We start from the raw sequence: 26,440 nt of genomic DNA, 5'->3' as shown, positions 1-26,440 counted from the left end.
ACCTTAGGGCTGTACACCATGTGTATATGGGAAGCAGGACACATATGAAAGGAGGAAAGGGAAATGACACTGGGAAGCCACTCTCCTCATAAGAGACCTATAAATTCTTCAGTCTAAAGATGTTGGGGTTTATGGGCACAGCATCATTTTATGTAAAACTCAAGTGCACAGAACAAGAGGCAAGACAAGTCTCAAGGGAAGAACACAGAGTTGGGCAGCCTAGACAAGAAAGATTAGAGGCCAGGAGCAAGGCCTAAATCAGACAAAGAAGCAAACATGACAGGATAAGGGATAAAATGTAGAAAACCAGGAGGAGTGTTCAGGTGTCATGGATCTATATGTCCAAGGGGACATGCTGTCTGAAATTTAGCTTCTTCACAGATCTTGTATCATAACCTAAACTGTCTGACTGCTGTCCCACTCTACAGAAGGGTAAGCCTTGTGTTCTTCTGAAGTCTAAATCCAGGCATTGCAACATCCCCATCATGTTTTGTGACCCCACCTGAAGACATTCTGTGCCTCTCTGTGAGAACTTTTCCTATAACAGAGTCAAGCTTCATCAGTAAGGGAGATAGACAAGTCATATTCTCCAGTACGTGGCAAGTTTCATTTAGAAATGGTAAGAGCAAGGTTGTTTTTATGTTCTGGGAGCCTGAACTTAGTTTACTCAGGGTCGGTTGGGATCTGTCGCCTTTAGCTGTTTGACCATTTTTTTAAATCCTGCTCCTGAAAAAACTTTCTTATCTCTTTCACTTGCTTCTTAAGATGAATTAGGAGGAGTAGGTGACTTGGGTCTGTGTTGTCAGTCCAGCATAACTCCCTGTGATCTGCTTCCAGGTAGCAGTGAAGTCTTACTGGCTGCTATTGTCTCTCTACCTATGACATATCCCTAGCACTGCTCTCTATAAGTGGGCTTCACATTAAAGAAGGCATAACTGCAATAAAAATAAAATGACATACCAACATGTTCTTCCGGTCATTATACCAGGAACTGTGAGGAAAAACCTCCCTGTGGGAGGGAAACCGCAATAGAAAGGCAGGTCCATGTAGGAGAGAAGTGTGTAAGAGGCTGGAGAAGATGGCTCACAAAGTGTGTGAGATGAAAGGATAACTTGTATGATTTCCTGGAACTTATTTCTGGGGGATCTACAGGTTTTGAGAGCTTGTCTGCCATAGCTATCTGTGTCACCTATTGGCAAATATCCCAGTCCTTACACCTTTTGTGCTAGTCCACAAAAATGCTGACATCTAAAATTTAATTTAGAAGCTCAGAGGTGAGAAAACTGATCATTGGTTTGGATAATTAATATTTGTTGTTAACATGGCACCAGAATGCAGAGCACCTGCCTCCATGCGTACTTCGCCACCTGTGGTGGATGGATTGATTTTTTTTTTAGAACAATGCTAAAATAATACTAAAGTGGTGATGTGACCTACATTAAGGTTAAGGATTACACTATTAGACCTGCTGTTCAATAGTCTCCCCTCCTGGCCACCCATACGTAATAACAAAAAGCTATAAGACTTTGTAACTACGCAATTAAATGCTCCTTTGCTTCCCAACAAACCTTTACTCCATCCACTGTCTGGACAGGACGGTTCTCACTGTGAATGTAAGAATGAAGTACTACTGCCCATCAGCGTGGAGTCTGGTCCCTGACCTGTGACGTCAACAGAGTCTAATTTCCTTATGTAAAGCCCTTTGGGTACACGCGCGCCTGTGATGATCACTCACGTCACTGTGCAATAAAGCTCAGCTTTTCTGTGGTCTGTTATCATCGGTGTAGGTGAGCTTATGAAGATAAACTGGTCTGCAGTACAACGACTGCTGCCAACGAGTGAGTTGTATATAAAAAGGCAACCGTTATCTGGAGAGGTGGGAAAGGTAAGAGAGCATGAACTCATAGTGTCCCACATTACAGAGTCCTGAACCAGCAGAAGGCAACAAGAGACCCTGGGACCTCTGACTTGTTCAGGACAGAAATCCAACTCCCTCTCTCCTTCTGCCTTAGTGCTTTTTCAGTCAATTTTATCATACTTTTATTTCCTCGACCCAAGCACTATACAGCTAAAAACTGGCACTGCTCTCAGAGCAGGTGGATTCAAATGCCGTTCATATTCACACCAAACTATAAACTGCTCGTGCCTATCACCAGGATGAGGGGAAATAATCATGCAGAAGACTGATACACTGAGTTTCGCCTGTTCAGTGCTCATAGAACAAGCCCAACGGGCTACTTTGCATCATAAAACTTATGGAGAAGTAAATGCATCCACACAATAATGAGCCATTATGGCTCATTAGAGGCTCAGCTTGCAAAGTCCAAAGTGTACAAACAGAGGCATATAGGGCAAATCTGAGCTAAGCACTGTACCCTGCCCTCTGCCTGCACCAACGGTTTACACGTATTTGGTGAATGATTTATAAACCTAAAGATAACAAAGTATAAAACTGTGTCACTGTCTTCACTTTACAAAGGAAACCCTTTCTGAATAATTTGCCATGTCTCTGAAAATGTTTCAAATTTTGGTGTCTGCTCTGCTGTTTACAGGTAAGTGCCTGGCATCCTGTCTCATGTCATTCCCTTCTGGCTTGTTAAATAGTCAGCTGGCAAAAACCCCTGTGTCACCACCAGAACAGCACTGATGGAAGAGAATTAACTGGAAATCACTGCAGCAGGGACATATGGGAGAGTGGGTGAGCAGAAGATTGCATGGCAAATTCTGTGAAATACAGTTTGATTCTGCTCTTCGTGACTACTTTTGAGCCTTTTACTGCTCAATCCTCATGTATAAGGAGCGAGGATGCATTTCTGACTGAAAGGCATTTTTACAGGATGATTTCCTGAACTGTTAAAATTGTAAAAAGAGCTTCATGCTGTTTCTATGGAATCTTCCCGAAATATTATTCTGATCTCAACATTTACTGTTTACATGAAACAATTTCACATGCATTTATAAGGACCCAAAATGATCTATGTTGTGAGTGATTTCTGGGATGCCTAATTTGAATGGCTTAAGGAGACTATTTTTTTTAAAGCACTCAGGCTGTCTGATCAATGATCCTTCACAGTACCCTGTAACCAGGGCACCTACAATCAAGACTCAACCTATAAAACTTGAACCAGAGGGAAAATGGATAAGGCAGGGCTGTCACATGCTCTTCCCAAAGCAGCACACGCTGGTACAGTCAATGATCAGTGATGCACATGCTGCAAGATTAATTTATTTCTCACTAAATTAGAACAAACAAAGCAGTGACTTGACTTCTCAGGTGATTGCCTGCATCATAGAAAGTTGCTCCGTCCACATGCATGCATTAAAAGCATTTCTTAGATCTGAGTGCTCCAATACACATGCAGTAAATAAATGATGTGAACAGCTAAGGCAAAATGAGGGAGACAGAATTAGCCAATGATTAATCATGAATTAATGAAAAAGGTATTTTCTGAATTGGGACCACAGCCGGGTGTAATCGCTCTTTTGGGCCAAATTAGTTTCCTTGTCCCACGACCCTGAGTTTTGGCTGCAGTGAAACTCTGTAGGAAGGTAAGGAGTTGGAAAGAGACTTTCTCTCTCCTGCAAGATAGAGCTAACCTAGAAACCTTCTTTTCCCGTTATTTGTGCTTCCTGATCTTTTGTGCACCTGAACTTGGACCATTCCTGGGTACTTATCTATCTTGAACTTCACCTCCTTTCCATTGAAAGCCATCATGACGCAGTGTCACCTGAAGCCACACTGGGAGTACAGCAGCTTGCTGCCCCTCCTTTTGGAAGACTTTGTTGGGAAAGACAAGAGACATAAGGCAGATTAAAGTAGTCTTGTTTTCCCTCTTTCCTTGGTTCCTATTCTTCAAAAGGCAGGAAGAATTACTTATTACTGATTTTTAATGAACTCTCAAAAGTTTCAATGATCACAAACATTAACATTTCAATGATCACAAACATTTCATTAATTGTGAATCCTTTCAGCAACAATAAGAATCTGACTCTTCATCATGCCCTCAACTCAGCTTTTGTAAATCACTCCTCATAGTAAACCACAGTCACATCTCTGGAAATAGGCTTTCTGGACCTTTTCCTTTAGCCTCTGCAGAGTGCAGCAGCAAGGGATGGAGTACGAGGGTGATCTCTTGGCACTGGGATAATAACTAGAGTCTCTTGGATGTCTGATGGGGGTGTCTTGCCCATTCATTCAAGGTTAAACTGATAGCCACACATGGGTTTAGAAAGGAAATTTCGACAGGGCCCACTGAGTAGACCAATGCTTTTTCTAATATATTTTGCTGCAGTGAAAGTAGTTCCTTCCTTAGGATTATCTAGGATTTTTGCCAAATTGCCTTGCTATTTACCCATATGTGACAACTTTCCTGACCCCTGGCATCACACCAGAACTATGTTCAATAGTTAATTCTGCTTTAAGTGTCTGTAACTTCTCTGCTTTTGCTGATGAGGGAATGAGGCTGATGCTGTAGCTCTAACAACTGTTAAATGACTGAGCTCTCATGTCTTGAACCATAGAGCTCTTGTGTCCTGTGATTTAAAATTACAGTTGTCAAGGAATAAAAACTACTTTACGTCAAGCTTTGAAAATAAACAGATGAGACCAAAATTTCAAAGACTGGATGATATGAACAGTGTTGAAGCTCTTAAAAATCAGTGACTTTAAATCAGCAGGTATTAGCAAATCTGACTGATTTAATTCTATTCTAAGGCCTGTTAACATCCAAACACTGTGGGGTTCAAAGCCAACGTACATACACACATTTCTTTTTTAACATTTGAAAAAGCAATATGCAGGTGTTAGACTTTAATGTAATTGCACTTTTCTACTGAAAAAAGGTGGTGCCTGGGCCAGATGTGGCCTGCAGAATCCAAAAGTCTATCCCTTCTGCAATCCAGCCATATATACAAAGTACTGACAGAGAATCACATCTTGATTTCGATGAAGTGCCACATAACCTGGAGAAATACTTGAGTGAGGAGAAAACCAGCTAATTCCACACCTGTTTTTCAGCCCTTGTGCTGTGGTATTCTGAGTCCTCATCCCAAGTTCTGTAGTCTGACTTTGTGAATTTAAATTTAGAAAGTTAGATAGCTGAAGAATGAAGGGGAGGTGGTCCATTTTGTCCCATTGCTAACCTTAAGAAACACACCTGAGCTGCAGCATTTGATTTACTTTTTCAAAGTTCCCAACACGTCAGCTCCTGCCACCTCAGCAAGGTTGAAGTTTAGCTCTGTCCAAGTTTAGTCTCTGTCCAAACTCTGTCCTAAAGTGCTGATAAGACTGGCAGCCTCAGCCCCATGAGCTGACATTTTGAGCAGTCACCTAAGCTGATAATAAGAAGAGTTATGAGACTAAAAGAATAGGAGCCAGAACAATTGCAAACTTTTGACATTTAAATTCCATTGATATTAACTTTAACAATAGATTTTCAGGTTGTCAGAAACTTGCAACAGTCTTCAGAAACCAGGGAGAAACAAATACTCTCAGTTTATATAACAATGTGAACAGAGAGTAACTGAAGTGCTGCTAAGTAATTGTCGCTTTTTTTTTTTTTTTTTAAATATCACAGCAAATCAGAGATAAACCTCTTTTCCCTGTGGTAGATGCACACTAGTGGTAAATTTTGGTCCTAAGCCTTGAGATTGCTTCTCACCATTTATAAAATACTGCTAGATAAAAAAGTTTCTCGGGTGGGGAGGAGAAGCAAAAGTGTATCCTATACTAAAGCAAGTTTAAAGGATTGTCCTATCATTTAACTTTGCCATTAGATGTGTAAATAGTGGCTTGCCTGTTCTCCCCAGACTGCTAAGCACACAAGGGCTCATGCTGCTTAGCTTTTAAAAAAGAAAAGGTGTATCAATTAAATAGGCCCCTAAGCAGAAAAATGTGTCAAAATTTAATCTCATACTCACCTTTTTGACTGTGTGATGAAGTAGATCATTGTACATCCAGCTAATAGAAATGGGTGTCTTCCTGTGAAGATTTTCTGTTTGCATCCAGCTAAATATCTTGCTTTCTAGAAACCTATCCTTGCACAAGACAGTTATGCTTCCATTTGAGTCTAGAATGAAGAGATTTTAATGCACAATGATTTAAGATCTATCCAGGTTGATTTTATATTTTAAGTACAGTTTGCTTACTATACTGTAATATTTTTTATTTTGACATTCCAAGTATGCCTTTTCATAATCAGTTTTGCTTTTCATAATCAGTTTTTATAGTCAATGCTAAACAAACATTTTCTTTTTTTGACAAAGATGCCAAGGTTCTACCACCATCTCCCTTCTCTCAAGTTTAGTCTTATATCAGATCACAGTAATCCAAAATTAGATACTCAGAAGGCACCGTAGCAGAAATGATTACTAATAGTTTTCCCTCTGGACAATCTCTTTAGGTGTGCAGGATAGACAAAACTATCTGCTGAAGGCAATAATTACATGAGCTAAGCATCTGCTTGCTAAAACCAGCCAATTTTTCTATAATTTGCTTTTCATATGAGAACACTGAATGAATCTTCAAGAGATGATAAAAGGAAACATTCTAACTGGTAACAGCTGATACCTCTGCAATAGTTCACCCTCCACACACCTTCCTCCTATTTTCCCACTGGGCCATTTACCCCTAAATTTGCTTTTCAAATAACATATTTATCTAAGAGAAAAGAGGGAAAATGGTATTGAATAAAAACATTAACTTACAATATGTCTGATTGCTTTTCACAGTGAGTTAACTGTTTCAGAACAATTTGAAATTCTTCATCTTTTTGGGGTTCAACTTCATGCACTGTGAGCCATTTCATTAACATTACCCACCTGCTCCTAACTCCCTCTAGTCTCACATCCAGATGCTCTGAGATTCCATTCTCCTTGTTTGTGTTCTAATCTTCTACAAGACAGAGCTGCAGTCCTTCTTGAATAGTCTGTTTATAAAACACCAACCAGAGCAACAAACTCTTCCACAATATTTTACTAAGATGTTCAAAAGCTGGGGAAAAATTACACCCAGTCCAAGGAACTTAAACAAGACATAGGTTATTTGATGAAGACTATGCACTGTATTCAGAGGGGCTACTCAGATGGGGACATCTGATCTGATGCCCTCAGGTCTCCATTAGAGCTCTGCCACAACACAAGCAAATGTGCAACCCCGTTAGTCCATGCAGCCAGAGGGAAAGACCAGCAGGGCTGTTTCTGGTTTCACTATAAATGGTCTCACTAGAGTTTTTCTGTAGGTGAATGAATTTTGCCCTGTTCAGAGTCTTACAATGAGTTTTACAGTAATATGAAGAGAGAATGAGCTAAGCCTCAAGGATTAGCTGGAATATAAAGGCACTTACCTCATTTCTTCTGGTACTTATGCATCTTTGGAGTGCCCCAGCAGCTGGGGAAAAGTCCTGCAGAGACTGCTCACAGGTGCTAAATGCGAGAGGTGAAAGGAGATGAGACTGCCACTAGAGGAGCACAAGAACTGGGTGTCAACAGTGACAAGAGAAGCCAAGAGCAGAGCTGACACACCTGCCTCTCCTCAGAGCAGGCAAGTGCACTTTAATCAAAGGGAATACTCAGCATAGTTGGGAACGGCATTTCTTGCTGGATACAGATGCAGTCAGAGCAGACTATTAAAAATTGAAAGATAATAATATCCTTAAGATACAGAGCTCTGCAGCACAGTAGTGAAGACAACACCTCACTGTCCCATCAGCGGAATTACAAGCTCATGTTTTGAAGATGCTGGCAACGAGGAAAAGAAACACAAGAAGAAGAGCTGCTTAAGGTTCTTTTTTCTTTCCAGTTTACTTTAAATCTGGAAGGCCAGAGCACACACTGGTGATAAAATTTAATGTTTAATGGCCCTTACTAACTATATAGACATTTAAACAAAAGTAGAAGCCTGTTACTGAGCCAATTTCTGATCCCAGTTCAGTTATCTCAGTCCAGAAATGCAATAATGAGCTTACAAAATATTTAATATTAAAAAAAAAATCCCAAAGTCACAATTCACTAAAGAGAAGTTAACAGATCATAGATTTTTCTATTGGAAAATAGTAAATTGCCAGAGAAATATTGAAATTGGCACAAGCTTAGTTTTCTCTTGTGCAGCTCTGGAATAGAAGTATAGCAGCTTAATAGACATATGCATGAAATATATTTTCTTCTTCCCCAGGCCAAAATCTTGTTTTCTGAAGTACAGAAATAGCTATTCCTCTGTTCCCTAAGGGAGAGAGCAGTTCACACATGAGTCTTCACACCAAATGTCTGAACTTACTTTTTTCCATGGAGTTGGTAACATTTTTGAACATGGTATTCCTTGAAAACTTCCTAACCTAAAACTTCTACCTCCATTTTATGATTATAGTAACTCAGAATACGAGGAAACCGAAGTAGGAAGGAACTACTGGGACTCTCATTGCTTGCTAAGTAAATTTTCTAAAGTACCATTTGATGTCTGTTAAGAGTGAAGATGACAAGCACATTCATTTCCTTTTTTTTGTTTTTGTTCATTACTGCATAATCAAGCTTTTCCCTGTCTTCTTTTATAGCAATTTTGGCATTGACAACAAACAAAGGGAAAGAGAACAGCAAACTCTCTAGCTCACCTATGTTCTACCTTTATGCATTCAGCATACATTTTCTTCTATTTAAAAAACTAATGAGCAATGATATTGTGGGTGATCAGGAAAGCCAACAAGAATTACAAGTGAACTGGTTTCAGCTGATCATTGCACAGGAAAGCAGACATTTGACATCCTTAGATTTTCCCCATAGAAATTCAGAAATAAGGTCATTAGAGAGCTGTGAGTGAGGTGATAGCTTGCCCTGCTGAGCTCCTATGGTAAGACCTAATAGACAGGAATACAAGTTCTTGGCCCATCTGTACCAACTATGTGCAGGTCACCCCCAGGTGTCCATTTAAAACTTCCCTAAATTGGAGCAGAGCTGTTTACAGACAGTGGTCTCAGCTTGGCCGAGGTATCGAGCTCCAACTTAATCATGGTTAATTAAAAAATGATTGGAATTGATATGCTATTTTGAACCAGTTTAGCCCCAAATTAAGTTACGTCTCAAACACACAAGAATAAAAAACAAAAGATTTTTCCTGTACCAGGGCCTTTCATATGAAGCTGACAAGGAATTCAAACCTTGGTTTGGTTATTTCAGAAAGATCTGCAAGAAGTACTTCTGCATCTGTGGTGACCTCAGAAGCTATCTGAAGCAATGCAATAACAAGATTAGAATTGCAATACCTTCTGTTTATCAAGTTATTTCCATGTATGCAATTTCTATGCTGATACTAATAAGAATAAGTATTATATATAAGCCAGGAGGTTTAGAAACTGTAGTTAAATTCATAGGTAGGTTTAGAGTTCTTTTAAAAAATTTTAGGCTTCTCAGCATGCCTGAGACTATTGCAATTCCAGTCTAAGAGGATTTTTTGTCTCAAAATCTTGTATTAAAAATCAATTAATGTCTTAGTTAGACTGTAACTTTATTTACTTTGGATTCAACAGCAAAATAGTGATTTAGAACACCTGTTTTGGTAACTTCAGGCCTAAAAAAAAGAAGTTTCTTTCTGAGAACCTAAGGTAGGACCATCTTTGATTTCTATTAAATAAACTACAGGTCCAAACCCATGTACCTTGGATATAAGCATGTTTTCTGAAGTGCACATTCTAAGATATTTTTATAATATTACAAATATTTCTCAGCTTCTGTTTCAGGTGTCCTTGGATCACCCTTTCTGACAGAAGAATCAGCAAATCAATTCATACGACTTAAACGACACATACCATATTCTCAGAGCTCCTGGGACCCAAGCAGCAGCCAGAATTCATGGGCATACACTGTGGCTGAACAGGTATTTTCTTCCATCATCTTTCAGCATCTATTAAAAAAAAGAAAGTACAGGTGTGGACTCAACACGTCACATAAATCCTTTGGGGCAAAAGAGGAAATTTGCCTGATTTATCAACACGGGGAAGGTTGTCTGAAACTCCTGTCTGCTCACTGATCACACACTGCATTTATTATCGAAGCTGAGAATATTCTTTCCTGTTTTTATCTACTTCAGATTAGTGAATCATGGGCAGCTTTGAGAGACACAGCACAGTACTACATGGACTTGAACCCTCTTGCCTTCAATCCTTCGATATCCAAGTACGATGGAGTTTCTCAACAGAGCATTTCATAGGCTTGGAGTGTATGTGTGTGCCTAAGTAAGTAAAACTGACCCATATAACAGTGCTGGCAATTGGTTTATGGTGTCATAATGACACATTAAAAGACCCAATTATGAGAGGTGTCCTGAAAAATTAAAGATTTGTTTTTACTGTCCAAGTTTAATAGTTATTTAAATGCAGTCATTTTTATTGTGACAGGTTCTTTTTTAATTATGCTTTGGAGAACTCAGTAAAAGCTTAAAGAATATATATCCTTTTAAAAGTCCACAGAAGCTAAACTGCCTCAATATAGTTGATTTAAAAAGCAGACAGAAAGCAATTCCTGAGGAGAAAAATAAAAGATAAAAACTTCCATCTATTCCAGTAACAAAACTGTATTCAGTGTAGAATAAAACCTCGGCAGAACAAAAAGAGAACTAGACATAGCAGTTGGTAAAAGCAGTATTTATAGATCTGCACAAGAGTACATGAAATGAAGTGTCTCAAACTGTCATAGAAAAATTGTTTAGGACTGTGCTAAAATTGTACACATTTTTGGGACAAAATTTTGTCAGATTTAAGGAATAATTACTAGATGATTCAGCTGGACAAGCGTGAGGTAGAATACACACATTATTCCCGTGGAACACTTTTCATATGAAGATACTGCAGTCCCTTGAAATGGACAAGAGTGGGTAGAACTAAACTCACACAGTTTCAGTGCTTAAAATACTTGTTAAGACAGCAATCTGATCACTCTGACTGAAACCACCAATGGGAAAATAGGTAAACTTCTCATAATATGCTTTGAATTGAATATGGTTTAAATTTAATTGACTTAAAAGTAATATTCTTTTTGAAAGCGAGTTTCTTTTTGAAATGCAGCTTTTGAAAAGATTTTTTTTTTTAAAATAAGATAAGAATTTGATTTGGAGAGTCTCAGATTGAGCTTCGTAGGACTGTTCTGCCTAAAAGGTGACACCAGTTTCATTCACTCTGAGCAGAAGCAAAGTAGGAAAGAATATCTGAAAGCCATGATTTCCCTACACTCCTGCTAAACCTCGGGCAACTGGAAGGAAGCACCAGATTATTCTCTTATCATTTCTAATACTGACATGGGTGGCAGCTTTCTTGGATAGCAGCACTCACTTCTGCCTTATGAAAGATCTGAAATTACCTGAAGACACTTTACTTAGTTTTCTGGAAAAAAACCCACCATCTTTTCCATCAGAAAAATTATTCAGATAGAAAACACCTAATTGTGTATAATTATTAGTTGTTGGATACATGTGTCTGAAGGCTGTGATCACAGCAGCTGCCAGGCATAATCCAAGATGAGTTATTCCTCCAGAATGATAATCCTAATGATGGCTGTATGACAGGATTAAAGCCAGTTTAGAGAAACACATTCACAGGCACTCCCACCGAAGCATGTTTATGATTTCAAAGCAAGCCTAGTTAACTCCCAGACTGAAATAAGTTTCCAGTGCAAATGTGACAGAAATTGGCATCAGAGTTTTTATGAAGGCATATAGCAGCAAAGACATCAAGCTGGAAGTTACAAAAAACATTATGGATAAAGTAGAACATTTCTTTTTAACCTTATTGTTCCTGATTAGTGATAATTCTGAGATGGCAAGCCTATACAGCATATGCAGGAATCTGGTTCTGTACTTCCAGAAGAAAACATTTGCAAAAGCATACAAATCTGAAGAGTGCAGCTGTTGATAAGATCTTTAAATTAATTTTGTGATTTTTTTTCTAAAAGCAATTTATTCCATCTTTTCTAGTGACAACATCCTATCTTAAGTGGACCTGCTACAGCAGTCTGGGATTCACCTCCACCAACAGACAAGGACAAGCTATTAAATCCTACATGTCTTGTATCTGGCCATGTTAGGATATGGCATGTTATGTATTTGCCGTTATGTATTTGATAAGACGAATTTATCTCACCCAACTGTCTAAACCCAAAATCAATACACTAATTCTCTGCATAAATACTATATATTTTATATTCATAAGTAGAACTAAGATCTAACTCATGATAAATTGAATAAGAAGTTTAACAAAAACAATAATGAGCTTTTAGCAGATTGAGTTTAAAAAAATACAGTGTTTTCAGGTAAAATATTTTTTTTGACTAAACAATTGTTCTGAAATGTACATTCCCGCTTCTGTGACTGAAAACCACATATTTATTTCTCATTATTTCCTTTAGCTACATTTCTGAGAGGCAAGTAAGAAATGAAAATCAGTCATTTTGGGTGGGTAAGAGATGTAGAGCACGTGTGCTTCATGTACAGTTCTGTACTTCAGGTGCATTTCTGTTTTTTCAAGTATCGGGGTCAAATTAATAGTAGGAAGTGTAGTATACATCCATTCATGTCCATACTCTGCTTTCCTTATTTAAACTTCTGTACTTGGTCTTGAATTCCCAAACCAGCTGAATCCACAGCTACTACTGTGAGCTGGTTTTTTTTCTTACTCCTTGGAGTTAGGAATTCATGGAAACATTCACTACTCCTTTTCTAAAAAAAATAGTGATGACAAATGTTCTTTCTGCCAAGTTCTTGAGTTTGGAATTTTCCTGGCTCCTATTAATTATTGTACCCTATTTAAGAACATCTTTGAATAAAGGATTGGGCTGCCATATTTCTTTTGTGTGTTATTAATATCTTGGTAACAACTATAAGTTTTTCCATCCTGGTCAAAATTTCTGCATAAACAAGGAGGACCTGTTGGGTAAAACAAGGTGTATGGTAACCTTATAATAACAGGGTAGGTGAAGGAAGGCAATTTTTGCTCACTTTTTACCCCTTAAGAGAAGATTCTGCATATTGTGATTTCAGTGTTCTTTGCAAATATGCACTGTATAATGATTGGAAAAAATTTGAAGTTAATGTTAGATCTTCTAAAAAGAAACACACATTCTGGTTTTTTGGCAATCTCTACCATGCTCCTAGGCCTAGGCTCCTTAGGCTGTTATTAATTTCCCTGCAATTTCCCTGGGCTTGAAATTGCCATTGTTCATTAGCTGAAGCTGAAAATTCATTAAACCCTTGAAAGAGATAAATGAGGTGCAAGTTTAGTATTTGCCATGTAGGATTTTACATCTTCAGTCACACTACCTAATTACGAACAGTTCATTCAAAGATAAGGGGTGACAAGTGATGTATAGACTTAAAGACCTCACTGGTTAAACACAGTCATGGCCTGTCTCTTCTGTCCCCCTTCCCTCTGCTGCTCAATCTTGGATAAGCTAGTGTTCCAGATCCTAAACCTTCCAAAATTTTCCTCAGTAACAGTGCAGGCATGACAGAGTTACTGAAACTCTACAATTTATAGCAAAATGCAGGACTGTAAGGATAAGCATCTCCTTTTATTTAATGGATATCCAGTAAAACTCAAAAGATGCACCTGCTCCAGCTGTGCACCTTGCTAGTCCCAGGGATATTGCAGCTCCACAGGCAGTGATGCCCAAGCCACTTTTGCACCCATTCCTGAAGTGTTGCTGTTTTCTGCCCTGCCTCTCTGATTGATGTTGCTGCCAAGGCAGGAGTTTGTGACCTGTTTGAGAATTAGCTGCAGTTTTCATGACTGCATGGTAAGTTAAACCAAAATGGGGATTAGTTCAGGAGTTGCTTTGCAGACAGATAGCAGACATCCCTGGAGTGAGGATGACAAAGTCCATAATGAGGTGGAAGGTAAAATGAAGTGCTATCAGCTATCATCTGCTATTAGCTAGTGAGGTAACTGCCCAACCTTTATGAGCCATTTTAGGGTTGTCAGAGCCATAAAATTGGAATTACCACTGTCTATTGCCACGAGGACAGTCTTGCATAAGGCTGGCTTTGCAACAAAAACATCAGACAAAGCCAGGGGATGCAATTTGACAGTTCTGTTGTACTTAGACATGACTAATTCCTTTAAAGAAGTTGTTCTGAAAGCCAGAGACTCAATCTGAAAATCCATAGCTTCAAGCTAATGTCACTAATTCAGATAATTAGTCTTGCTGAATTAAATGGGAAGGATTGTGCACGCATGAGTAGCGGTGGAGGATGAGGTGCTTATTTCATGTTATGAAATACATGCCACTCATGACAATGAGCAAATGGCTTTCACAGCATTTGAATATTAAATACCTCCATTTGCATTTATTATAACTGGGAAAAATATTTACCCTGTGAATTTGCTCCCCCTATTTATCTTCACATATTCTTTCAGCACTTTAACACAGGCGACTTCGGACCCTTCTTTTATGCCTTTTCTAACACATCTTCATGTTGCCACCTACAGGTTTTATCTCTGTGCTTTTTCTACACAGCACAGATACACAGGCAGTAACTTATCCATGACAAAACCAAAGAAAAGTGCTAAACTAAAGAGAACTTCAAGTACATCTATGCTGATCATGGGGGTGGAAGGTGAGGCCTCAGGACACAGTATCTTTGCTTCTGGTGCAATGGAGAGCAGTTTCTCTAAGTAGTTTCTGAGTACTGCAATTTTTTTGAGGAAAAAAGCCCCTAAACCACACAAACACTGGAGCTCCCTGAGTCTAGAGACAACAGAGGTCCTGGGGGAGAGGGCAAATAAGCAGAGAGGAAGAGGAGTCACAGAAAACTGCAGTCATGTTTGTCTCTGTATAGATGTTAACTGGATCTCCTGTTAGCAGGAGAATATCTGCCAGGCAGTCTGAGTTTCCAAATGTTTTCTGAGTCATGTGAACAGAGTGACTGTCTAAGGTCGACACAATGACAAAAATCAAGATGTCCCAATATCTCATGGGTGATTTCTAGCTTCAGCAGAAACTTTTTGCCAGGCAAGGCCCTTACTTCCATGGAAGTGCCAAGTCAGATCTGAATTATGCTGCAGCCTCTTCTTCTGTCAGACCACTTGCCCATTCCCTCAGCTTCCTCTAACCCTAATTTTACGAAGTTTAGAAGAACCAAACTACTTTTGCAATCTCTGCTGCTCTGTCAAGTTGAACTGAAAACAGCCCACAGGTTACAAAATTACTGTGGCTAAACACAGGGGATAAGCAGGTACCTACTGAGACAACATGATTGTGGGAGCCTTGCTTTGTGAGAGAAACAGATGAAAGATTCAAGTTTAGTCTGACGCCACAGGAGAAATAAGAAATCCCATGTCTCCAATAATAATTGAGGAAAAAGATTAATACTCCACGAGCTTTCTTTTAATGAGAAAAACAAGTCATTCTGAACAGAGCAAATAGGGGCAACCGTAGAACCCAAGTAACCTATACACAACCATTTAAAAATGCCTAATATGGGATAAGTACTAAGATACGCTGTTTTCTATAAACTCAGCAGGACAGGTGAGCATATAATGAGAAAGAACCATTTATTTTATGATCTGAAATGGTTCCTTCAAACAGAACATTGGCAACTGGTATTCAATGAAAGTTCTACACACTACTTCATCACTACTGTAATTCATATGATTGAACCTGGTCCCAAATGATTTTAATGCATCACACTACTGTTATGTCCCTTCTTTGCATTTGATCTTCTTAATTTAAGCCAGAACAGCTGAGACAAAATACCCATCTAATGTATACCTGCTGCTAGTTGCCAGTAAAAGTGAGCTGTGTTCAAATCAAATTTATGTTGGCTGATTAAATATACAAACCACCCACCTGAGGCAGGTGCATTACTGTAACCACTTCATGTAGAATGGAAAATAAATCGCTGTGTTTTGGATCATCCATAGGAAGCAATGAGATTGGTAGTTAGAATGCAAAGATAGAAAGTTATCCAAAAAAAGAAAAGTTCATCCAGGAAATAAGCATTCTTTGTATGTGATTATTATGTTAATAATATAAACATCAATAGTTACTGCTCTGCCCCCAAAACTGTTAAGAGATATGTATTTCAAACATAGTGACATCAAACCTGTAGAGTCTGATTTCCACTGGCTGGAAAAAAGAGGAACAATTCTTTTCATGAGAGGTGAGTGGTATTAAGCTGGATATCTGTAAAGGTGATCAGTCCCCTTTGAGCCCAAACCGAAGTCACATCCTCCCACAGCACTAGGCAGGCTGAGTGCTGTGGCTGACCACCTCAGAGAAAAAACAAATACTCATAGAGACTTGCAATGATAATTTAACCATCACCTCTCTAGGGGAGTGAGCTTTACCTATGTCATTGTCAGTCCATACAGGGTGGAGGAGGAAGCAGGGACTGCCTGGTGTATTTCAGCCTTCTAGGGTCAACCTCTAAAAGCTTCTTTCTCTACGAGGTGTTACAAGACAGTCAGCTTGGAGTGACACTTTCTATTCAGCTACTTACTCCTGCTCATAGCAGTCGCTGCTAAGGTGATTTCATGCCAGTCACTGCCTCCTTGGCAGAACTGAATAAGCATGTGTGATCCTATCTGAATAATTCAACTATGTCCCGGTTGTGATTGAAAGCTGCTGTGCAACAGAGAGCTCATTCAAGGAAAGCTTAAAAAACATCCTTACAATTGCTGTCAATATTATTATCATAAATCCAAGGCCTGACTGTGCAAGGTGCAATGAGAAATGTATTAGTCCAGCATCCTCAAAATGCAGGAAGGACTATCTAAGGGCAAGAAAACAACCACAGAAAGGAAGCGGTTTAAAAAGACAACCATGGGTGTTGGTGGTTGCTGCTTAGCACTGAAATATAACTAATTGGGTAGTTATTTAGAAGAAAGACTTAAAAAGAATCTTGTCTGCAATTTTAAACCAGCTTTGGTTGAACCTAGCACTGAGAACTATAGAGTGCTGCTTCCTCTTGCTGTCTATGTTGAAGTATTTATGGTGCTACCCTTGCTGTGGAGTTCAGGTAGAAGGCGCAGTGCTGAGAGATCTACCACAAGCTTTCTGATGGAATGGGACCTGTACAGCCCCACATTACACTGTGGGCACGATGTAGTCTGATTTTTGCTATGGTTCCTCACAAGGCAACTACCATTGCATTATAGCAAAGCTACCTGTACTGACATTTGGTTTATAATTTCTAAGACCGTGCAGTAATGAGGAATAGACTATTTATAAACATTTATCATAGTGAACATAAGAGGATCAAAAATTTAAAAAAGCCCCCATGCTTTTACTCATGTGTCATTTGGAACAATTACCTTCTGCTAAGTGTACAAACAATTAAATTAGAGATACTTTACTTTGTGGACTACAGAAATATTTTTTCTACAAACAAGAAAATAACCTCCCTTTTCGTTACTCAGGGTTAACACTTCCCCATTCCTGTCTCATCCTCTCTGCTCCAGGCTAAGGTCTGTTTTCATTCCCTCAATAATTGCCAAAGGATTAGATCTAGCCAAAGTACAACTACAGGTACTGTTTATAGCAACCAAAGATTGCTCTGTGCCTCACTAAAATGTTCAAGCTGTCTTGATCTACCAGGTCAATTGTATCAGGAACAGCATATTCAGCAACAATTACAAAATAAGGTGATTACAAAAAAGTCCCTTTCCCTGAAATGATAGACTTTGTAATAAAGGCATGCTAATTTGAAACCAGAAATGGAAGCTGAGGGTTTTCAGAGAATTGCTTGTGCACACGATCCCTCTTTCCCACAGTGAAAGCTTTGAAGTTACATTATTAGTGGGAGCAGTGTCAACAGAGCATAGAGACTTATTTGAGATGGGCAAAGACTACTTTTACAGGTCTTATCCAACATGTAAAATTGCATGTCTAGAAATAAAGGGACAGTCACCAATGCATGCTGAAAATTTTAGGCGCACGCCCCTAAAATCAGCTTCTGGAAGAACACTTAATGAATAAGCAGAGATTAACACAGAAAACACTGCGATCATCTGTATTGTAGCTAGGTGATTAGAAGAAATGAGTTCCAGAAGAACCAATAACAGATAACTGTATTTGCCTCAGAAGCTCCCTGGATAGCCTGGGCAACCCAAGTTTTCTCTGAATCTTTTTCAAGTTGAACTAATCTGCCCTGAAATCTGTTATCTTGAAACTGCGGCTACTATTAGTCCAGAAAGGGAACTCAGAGAAATGCTTTGAAATTGTCAGTTCTGGTTCTGAGCAAAGACTGAAAGTAGCTCATCTATGTCAATAAATTGGCTGGCAAAGACTGGATCTGTCCTTTGCATTTGACCCTGATACAACTGATATGTCATCTCACAAGTCCTGCAGAATCAGGACTCAATCAAGTTAAAGAGTTGATTTTACCATGCTCTAAAATTGGGCATCCTGAAGGATGTATGTTTCAGGCTCACAGAAAATGGCTCACAGCACTGAAGAATACAGATGTGAATTCATTACCTTTCTAGTACAAGATCATACAATGTGTAACAGCACTACCAATCATTACGTCCAATGCAAATAATGGATTATAAGTGTTTCTGTCTCATTATCTTGTGACAGGATTGTCATTAACTTGTGACTACACAACAGTTTTATAGAAAGTCTCCTCAAGGATAGGCTATATATATATGCCTGATTACTTTTCTTCTTTTTTTTTTTTTTTTTCCCATTTCTTAGATTGCATAGAAAGCAAGTATCCTAGATAGAAGGAACCAATCAGTTATTGCTAAACTGTGGGCTTTGGAGTTCTCCAAACTTGCATTAATACAAGTAAATATATACCACAGATTTTTTTTTTTTTGGACACAGAAAATTTGGTTGTTAAGATGGTATAACAGTTCACAGTGAGAACATGGATTTCTCGAAAAAGGTTGGAAAGTGTCATAGAATTAGAAGGTGGAAATGAGATCTGAGGTTTTTCCAGCATGTATGGATGTCCTGCTAATTTGGTATGGCAGCGCCAGACTATGCCTCTAGAAATAATTATCAATAGCAGTTGCACAGGTACTTCATCAGTAGAAACACTGGAGAGTGATGAAGCCATGGAAAGATTGCACAGGTAGAATAGAATGATTGCTATAATAGACAGATCCATTAATAGGCTGGCAGTGTATTGTTAGGGAATGAAGCTCAGTTTTCCAGTTTCATCTTGTTCTGGGGCTCAACATCACTGAAGAAGATTTGAATAACTTCAAGAAAATCAAAATTATTTTTCTCAGTTGGTTTAATGTATTTATTTTACTTATACAGCTTCTACATCTTTTTTTAATATTACAGTTTTGGGAAACCACAGAATCATATTTTACTCTAGAGTGCCTAGCTGCAATTTTTACACCGGACCATATTGTGTTGTCTTTGCTTCTATGTGGAGTAAGCACAGCTCCTACAGGACATTCACATTTTACTGACCAGCAGAAAAACAATTAAAGTTTTCAGACACAAATACTCATGCATGGACACTCATGCCACTTGAACTCCAGCTGAAATTTGAAAATGAAGGCAGGCTACTTGAATTTTTACTTACATATGCATAGAGAGCCATCTGAATTACCTGAATTCCCTTTTGTGTTCTAGTAGAGATGTTTTTTAGCAATAACCCACAGTCTTGTGGCCACACTTGGCACATTTATGCAGTAAATACTTTGAGCACTTTCAAAGGACATCAGGTTAGTCAAAAGGCTATGAAATTAACTTAAATCTGCAAAATGAGTTATTGAAACAGCCTATAAAAGAGACACCCACAACCAGTGGTTCTCTAGGCTATAATGACTTCTGGACAGAGCTTCATTTTGTCCTATAAAGCTCCAGATTGTTTGAATTGAAATCACTAACTTTATCATAGCAGTGAGAAAGATTCTTACCAAAAGAGCCTAAAATTTTAAAAACTACACAGCAGTACTCAAGAATTTCTTCTTGCAAGAGGATGGCAGTTCTGAAAGTCATTCTACACATCACTTGACAAAACATGAATTTCATTACTAACACCTTCTCTAAAGCCAAAGTGTCAGCCAATCATCAACCTGAATCAACTGATTACCTTCATACCTAGTCTCAAGAGTGAGCTGCATGTATTCTTCTGATGCTGGGGTTTGGACAAGTGTTGTGGTCAGTTTTTGAGCTGGTATCCAATCCAGTACTAGAAATTTCAGGAGATAAAGACATTTCACATTGAGAGGTTAATGTTGCTATGTCTGGGAAAACAGCAGAGGAAAATGGAGGTGTTACTCCTTGATAGCTCCAGAAACAGTTAAATAAGCTAGTTTAAACTCCAAATATGGGACATAATGTGCTACAGAAATATTCCTGGAGCTTCTTCTCCAAAAAGGAGAGTGAGACCTTCTTTAGTGGAAACGCAGCTTCCTGAACACATTGGAAAGAAAAACTGAATTAAAAAGTAAGCGTGTCTCCTTTCAGGAAAGCGGATCATCCATGGGAGTGAGTGGGTTGGGCTGGGAAGAGCTCCTCTCTGCCAGATGCAGCCTTCTGCTGGGGCACATATGAGCACAGAGGAGGGGAAGTGTCTGTATGAGGCAGCTGGAAATAGTAAAGCACAGGGTGACCTTTTAAATGTAGTTTCAATAGATTTGCAGCAATTTCCTTGAATTTCCCCAGAACCAAATTTAATGAATAATTGCGCCATTGTTCTCCCTTTCGGATGCCGCAGATGAATTCTTTCATTCAGAGTTCACTTGAACATGGTTTGTGTGGAAAGTGATTGTGAGATAGCAGCCAAGTGTCCAGGCATCCCATGCGAGAGGGCACAGTGAGCAGGAGGGCAGGGAGGAGAAAAGACAAAATACAGCATGTGCAGGTGGAGGGGAACGGGGGTCACAGCAAAGGCTGTGATTTTGATCCTGTTTCATGGGATTTGGAAACTCACAGGGCCTAAAGACAGACACGATGAAAAAGGAAAGAGCCTTTCCACAGCCAGGAAAGGCTCAAATGCCACCCAGGAGTAAAGGAGAGGGTGACAAAGGGGACTGCCGAGTAAGGCCTTAAAAAATAAAACAAAATCACTTTTTAGGGTGAAATAGTAGCTTTAAGGCATTAAAACCAGGAATATTATAGCTTAAGTGGTGAATCATAGAATAGCAGGCTGAAAGGGGATCTCGAGGATCATCTGATCCAAACTTTCTTAGCAAAAGTGTGGTAGAAGTCAAATGACCACACTAGCTTCTGTTCAGGAAAAAGTAATGATTAAACAAAGAAGTCCTGCCTATCGTGAGAGTATAAGATCAATAACATGTCTAACATCTGGACTCAAGGCTGAGAAGAATGAACTAATCCCAATTTTCTTGCTTTCCCTGACAGAGATTCACATATCTACATATGTCTGCTTGATTTTAGTCACCTCTGTCTTCACTTCAATAAAACCAGATGATCAGCATTTGCTGTTGAGCTACCAGCAGTACCAAGTTCGGGTATAACAGCATCAACCAAATAGGGCAACAAATGACTCCCCTGCCTTTGACAGCACTACAGTGAAAATCAAAGAAACACCTTTCACTTTGCACAAGAGGAGGGCAGTAAACTGACAAAGATAAGCCCTTCACAGGATTTTAATTCAGTTGGAATTCAAGAGCCTGAAGATACATGTTATTCTTCAGCTCTCTGCTTTGATTCCAAAGTAGGTGGAAGACAGATCCAGACTGACTCTCCTTCTATTTCCTTAGACCAATGCTTAGCTTGCAGTAAAAACAAAACCACAGACATACACAAAAATGCTCCAATGCCCCCCTGAAACTGTCTTAATAATCTATTATTGTACTATCATTTGACAATGACCAAACAAAAGAAACTAAATAGGAAAAATGAATGAACTAGAAAGCTTGGAAAATATTTCTCTCAAAAAATGGCTGGATTTTGGACTAATCCCTTTTGCATGCCAACTGTTTCATGACTATAAGACTTTTTCGCATTCAAACTCCTCTTCATTTATTCCTTTCCAAGGTAGTGAAACAGTCCTGGGCCTTTGGCATTTAATTTCATATCAGCTTGAAGCAAGACTCAAAGTTTCCTTTGACTGAAGCTGGGCTGCATCTTGCCACAGTCCAACAGCTCCTCAATGGCAGAACTGTGACTGTACCCTTTAAAACCTTCACAGTTTAAGGATCTTGCACACAGAGCACTCTTTTCCAGAAATCAGTTTGCACGCTGTCCTTCTAAAAGCCCTTTTTTCTCCTACCTCTTGCAACTTGCATTAGTCTATTTTGTCTATTTTTTTTTTTTTTTTGGCTCAAGGCTAACTTGGGAAAGACCAAGAAATTTAGTCACCCAGCAGTGTTTGCCATTACACAAGCAGTGATAACAGTGTGTCACTGTGCTACTTCCTTCCTTACGTAGGATTAATGGAAGAAGGAAAGCCTGGTGGAAAGAGATCACAGAGGAGATTTCAGCCTTTATTCGAAAAGGGGCTCAGGTCCTGCTCTGGGGTTACAGGTGTGGCCACGGCCACTGCTGTAAATATCTGCCTTCCTGGCAGAAGGAAGCAAGAAGAAGTCATAGAATCACAGGATATCCTGAGTTGGAAGATACAAGGATCATCAAGGCCCTGCACGGGCTAACTCACAAAATTATGCCATGAAATGGGTAGTGCCATCACCCCATGACAGAGCTTTACTTGATGATGGAACTGGGGCAGGGCTGTGGGATTTCACATATTTGCAGGCCTGAGACTGAGCAAAAACAGACTTCATGCCAGCATGGATAGAGGAGACTGGGATGGGGTCAAATCAGGGTTTGTGGTTTTTAAACAAGAGGCAGAGTGTTTGTGATCACCTGGTGTGTGTTACCACTGGCCCAGACAGGAGCAGGGGAAGCCAGCAGGGACTCTGTAGAGGCAGCTCAACCTGCAGCTGGGGGGCCCCACGATGTCAGAGGAAGTGGAGACCACCCACCCTTCACTGGAACTTGCAGGATTTGTGCAGAGTCTGGTTTCCAAAGAAATCTATCTTATTAGGGCTTTTAGGTATCCTCATGGAGGAGATATCCATCATGGAGGTGATATCTATCATGGAGGCATCACTCCTCCTTTCTGCTTCTGGCTTCCCTGCTGTTCCCCACCCAAAGGGCTCCAAGGACCCATGCACAAGTCAGGAAAGCCCCACTGGAGGCATCTGAGGAACTGAACTTGTATTCTAGGAGACTGGAGTTGGGTAGAAGAAAGGTCATGAACAGCACATAAGTGTTCACAACCGGCTATTGCTCAGGTAATAAAAATATTACATAAATATATATTTTTAAAGGCCATTTTATAACCCTTGCAATTCTTCCCTTTAGAAATCTTTGATAACTCCCATTGCTTAGCTCTCAGAAAGCAACTCCACCTCAAAAATCACTTCTTGAAAGAACAGTTACAGTAGAGAGTGAACTCTCTATTTCTTCTTACACTTCCCACACAAAAATGTCAGAAAGATACTGCCAAAACATTTTCTATGATGACTGGCAACTTGCTTGCATGCCAAGAGAAAGGAACTTGTAAGAACATGCAAAGTGTAATCTTGCAATTCCCTGCCTTGAAAAAGTTTTTAAAAAATGGAAACTACTTTTAATTGAGTTTGAAGATGAAAGCACTATGTTGGTTCTATTTTTTATTTTAATTTTAAGCAACTCATCCATGTCTTAGTCTTCTATCTAAAATAGGAAAAAGAATCAGAATAAAGCAGGCACAGGTAAAATATAATTAGCTAACACTTGCTCATTATTCTAGACTGCCATTTGCATTCCCCATGCCCTGTTTGGGAAATGATAGTGTTTCTTCTGCAGTTCAAGTGTTACGTACAGTCCCATCATCATTTTGTCAAAAACAAATGTCTGAGGTGAAGAAAGAATCCTGCATAGCACTAATTTTTTAAAAGCAGTTATAAAAGATCAGTATCTCCATTATCCAAAAGCCATTTTAACTACTTTCTCCAGTTGATAAGCAGGTTTCTCACAGACAGAAGAAAGAGCAGCTAACATCCAAACCTTCAGATTTTTCTTTTTTTTTAAAAAAGCAAAACACTTTATATTTGAGAACAAAACTGTATTGCCTTAAATTTTGTGCAGAGATAGGAAAGGTGTTTGCTTTAGAAGTGATGACAAAATCAATGAGTCTTATGTCAATGTTCTTCATCCAAATCCAATTTGATAGTGATTAAAAGGTGTCACTTAATGATCTCTATACTTGAAATGAATTTATGGTAATACACTTGATGGGCAGGTGCTTAAAATAGAAAAGCTCTTCTTATACCTGTGGCAGCTTCAGCTGCACTTTTTCAGTAGATAAACAGAATACCAGTGACATCAGTTCAGATGAATAAATCAGCCCATACTGTTTTGAAGGGATCAACTGATCAAAGGAAAACAAAACCCCCACCAAACTCAAAGGACTTCTTCACCCCACCCTGGATCTCTGCTGTCACATTAGAAACTCCTGATACGTGATTCCTTCAACAAACCACATGTTCATTGCAGAGAAAGCACAATCCTTCTTCACAAGACCTCACAGAAAGATGGTCTCAAGCAACAGCACAGGAACATACAGAAAACTAACCTCAAATCGTTCACTTTCCAGACTAATTCACAGTGTTCTGTTTCTTCTGAAAAGTCGCTTCACCCTTGAACTCCCATCCAGCCCTGACATTTTTCCCAGCTCTGAGGATCTTTGCAGGCACAAGTCCACAGCAGGCTGGAGGAGGCATTTCCCTGAACCATAACATATCAGGGATATGACTTCAACAATATGTGTTTAGGCACACCTGTATAATAAAGCTACAGGTGAAGAAAGTGAAGCAATGCTGTTCTCAATGCAGGCTTACCCTTGGCCTTGGAGAAGTTATGAAGATGCTTTGACACAGCTGAACATCTGTAGAGCATGGGACAAAAGCAGGAAAGAGGAGACAGAGATCAATCATCACTTGGCTTTGGTTTGCAGTTCCTCCAGCCTTGCCTAATTCCCCTGCAATGGACACACTGAAGCATATAAAAAGAAAATTAACCCTGTGAGTAACATTCTTCATCCTGCCCTATGCAAATACCACCTCTAGAGTTACAGAAAACAGTGGAACTGAGAGCTGCTTGAAATTGAGGTGTAATGAAGCTACTAATGCAGTATTTAATAACTTAAAAAATCCAAATGACACAAAAAAAGGCTAACGGTAAGCCACTGGACCAAACATGGTCTTCACAATCCTATTATCTTTTCTAGTCAGGGATGTTATTTTTTAAAGTTGATTAGTAATTAATATTGAAGGAGAGCTTCAGGATATTAACTAGTGTTTGCTATTTCTCAAATGCTGGGGAAGAAAAAATTCAGAGCATCCTTCTACATGAAGCCAGCAGGACTCATGCTATGCAGCTCCTCTTTCTGGATCCTTACATTGAAGTCTTTTGGAGAGCAGGCCCACATGGAAGGCAAACCTGATGGATCCCAGGAAACCCCCGGGAAATATCAGGTGTTAAAGGAGATGAACAACAGGCAAACGATTTTCTCAGTGGCCACTCTACACCTGTTTTGTCTTCCCTACAGGCCTTATTTTTTAAATGGTTTATTTTCAGGTTTGACTTACATGCCTAACTGCAACCAGAGAATTCCAGCTCACAAGTTTACATGTGTTTAGTATTTTTATGCTTCTTCATGTAAGGCATCCTGTGGAGACAGAGAAAAAAGGGAAAAAAATTATTCCAAGTAGGCTGTCTGTCTGAAGAGCTGCTTTAAGATCATTATTTTTACTGTTGCAGATCCATGCCCCCTTAACCATCATAGTAGCAGACTACCATGACTAGAAACTTCTCTGTAATTTTTTTTCTAGCTTGCCAAGTTACTGAGGCCACATTACAGAAGGAAGGAGGCTGTTGCTGCTTGCCCATTTATAACCCTAGGTAAACATCATCAGGAAATCAGTCCCATCTGATTCAGACCCCACTGTTAAGTGTGTTTGCACAGGTGTCACCAATTAGGTGACAGAATTTGGCCTGTAGAAAATATCCAGCACTACATGTTGGAGAAAATGGACAAGTTGATTTGGGATCTCGCAGGGGTGTTAGTAGGGCTGCTGTGGATAGTCTCAAGGTCAGGGGAATGAGCTATTTATTTATTTTCTTTGTGAATTGAACATCCCTGGTGTGTGTACTGGGTCTAGCTGGGATGGAGTTAATTTTCTTCACGGCAGCCCATACAGTGCTGAGGTTTGGATTTGTGACAATAGCTCTATTTCAAGGTCGTATTTCACCCTCTGCCCCTGCCCCAGTCCCTTTCCCAGAAGCTGTGCATCATGGAGCTGTATCTCATGTCCATCCTACCCAGGCGAGGGCTTCTCTTCTTCTCAGGATTTCAGAGGAAATGGATGAACACATCAACTCATTTGTGGCAACCTTTTGTAAACAGTGAGGAGGAGTGTGTGGCCATATGGAATGCTGTGCTGTGCTAACAGACTAGTGTGAATCCTGTTCTCGGAAGCCAATC

General features: G+C 39.4%; 1 protein-coding gene and 2 long non-coding RNA genes across 4 annotated transcripts in view; 1 reads left to right on the top strand and 2 right to left on the bottom strand.

The window, feature by feature from the left end:
• Nucleotides 1-9,143, bottom strand: part of LOC135409083 (uncharacterized) — a 23,098-nt gene extending 13,955 nt beyond the window's left edge. Inside the window, exon 1 of the long non-coding RNA XR_010428009.1 lies at nucleotides 5,920-9,143. This is a non-coding gene — a long non-coding RNA (uncharacterized LOC135409083). The remainder of the gene's footprint in view (nucleotides 1-5,919) is intronic.
• Nucleotides 2,421-12,818, top strand: C2H3orf85 (chromosome 2 C3orf85 homolog). 2 transcript variants are annotated; one of them, XM_064644129.1, is made up of 4 exons: nucleotides 2,421-2,552; nucleotides 9,714-9,862; nucleotides 10,076-10,220; nucleotides 11,954-12,818. In XM_064644129.1, exons 1-3 carry the CDS (start codon nucleotides 2,504-2,506, stop codon nucleotides 10,193-10,195), a joined length of 318 nt encoding a protein of 105 aa, XP_064500199.1. In that variant the 5' UTR covers nucleotides 2,421-2,503; the 3' UTR covers nucleotides 10,196-10,220; nucleotides 11,954-12,818. The 2 variants fall into 2 exon arrangements, with proteins under 2 accessions (XP_064500199.1, XP_064500200.1); XM_064644130.1 differs by having other exon boundaries at nucleotides 2,428-2,552; nucleotides 9,726-9,862.
• LOC135409084 (uncharacterized) lies at nucleotides 9,783-26,440 on the bottom strand. Its single transcript, XR_010428010.1, has 4 exons — nucleotides 26,278-26,440; nucleotides 25,545-25,624; nucleotides 24,795-24,934; nucleotides 9,783-9,889 (listed from the first exon to the last, which is right to left on the bottom strand). It is a non-coding gene; the product is annotated as an uncharacterized LOC135409084 (long non-coding RNA).

This window comes from Pseudopipra pipra, chromosome 2 (genome assembly GCF_036250125.1).
Source record: "Pseudopipra pipra isolate bDixPip1 chromosome 2, bDixPip1.hap1, whole genome shotgun sequence".
In the NCBI taxonomy this organism is placed as follows: Eukaryota; Metazoa; Chordata; class Aves; order Passeriformes; family Pipridae; genus Pseudopipra; species Pseudopipra pipra.
The sequence above is the reverse complement of the archived record's forward strand: the minus strand, read 5'-3'. Positions and strand labels throughout refer to the sequence as shown.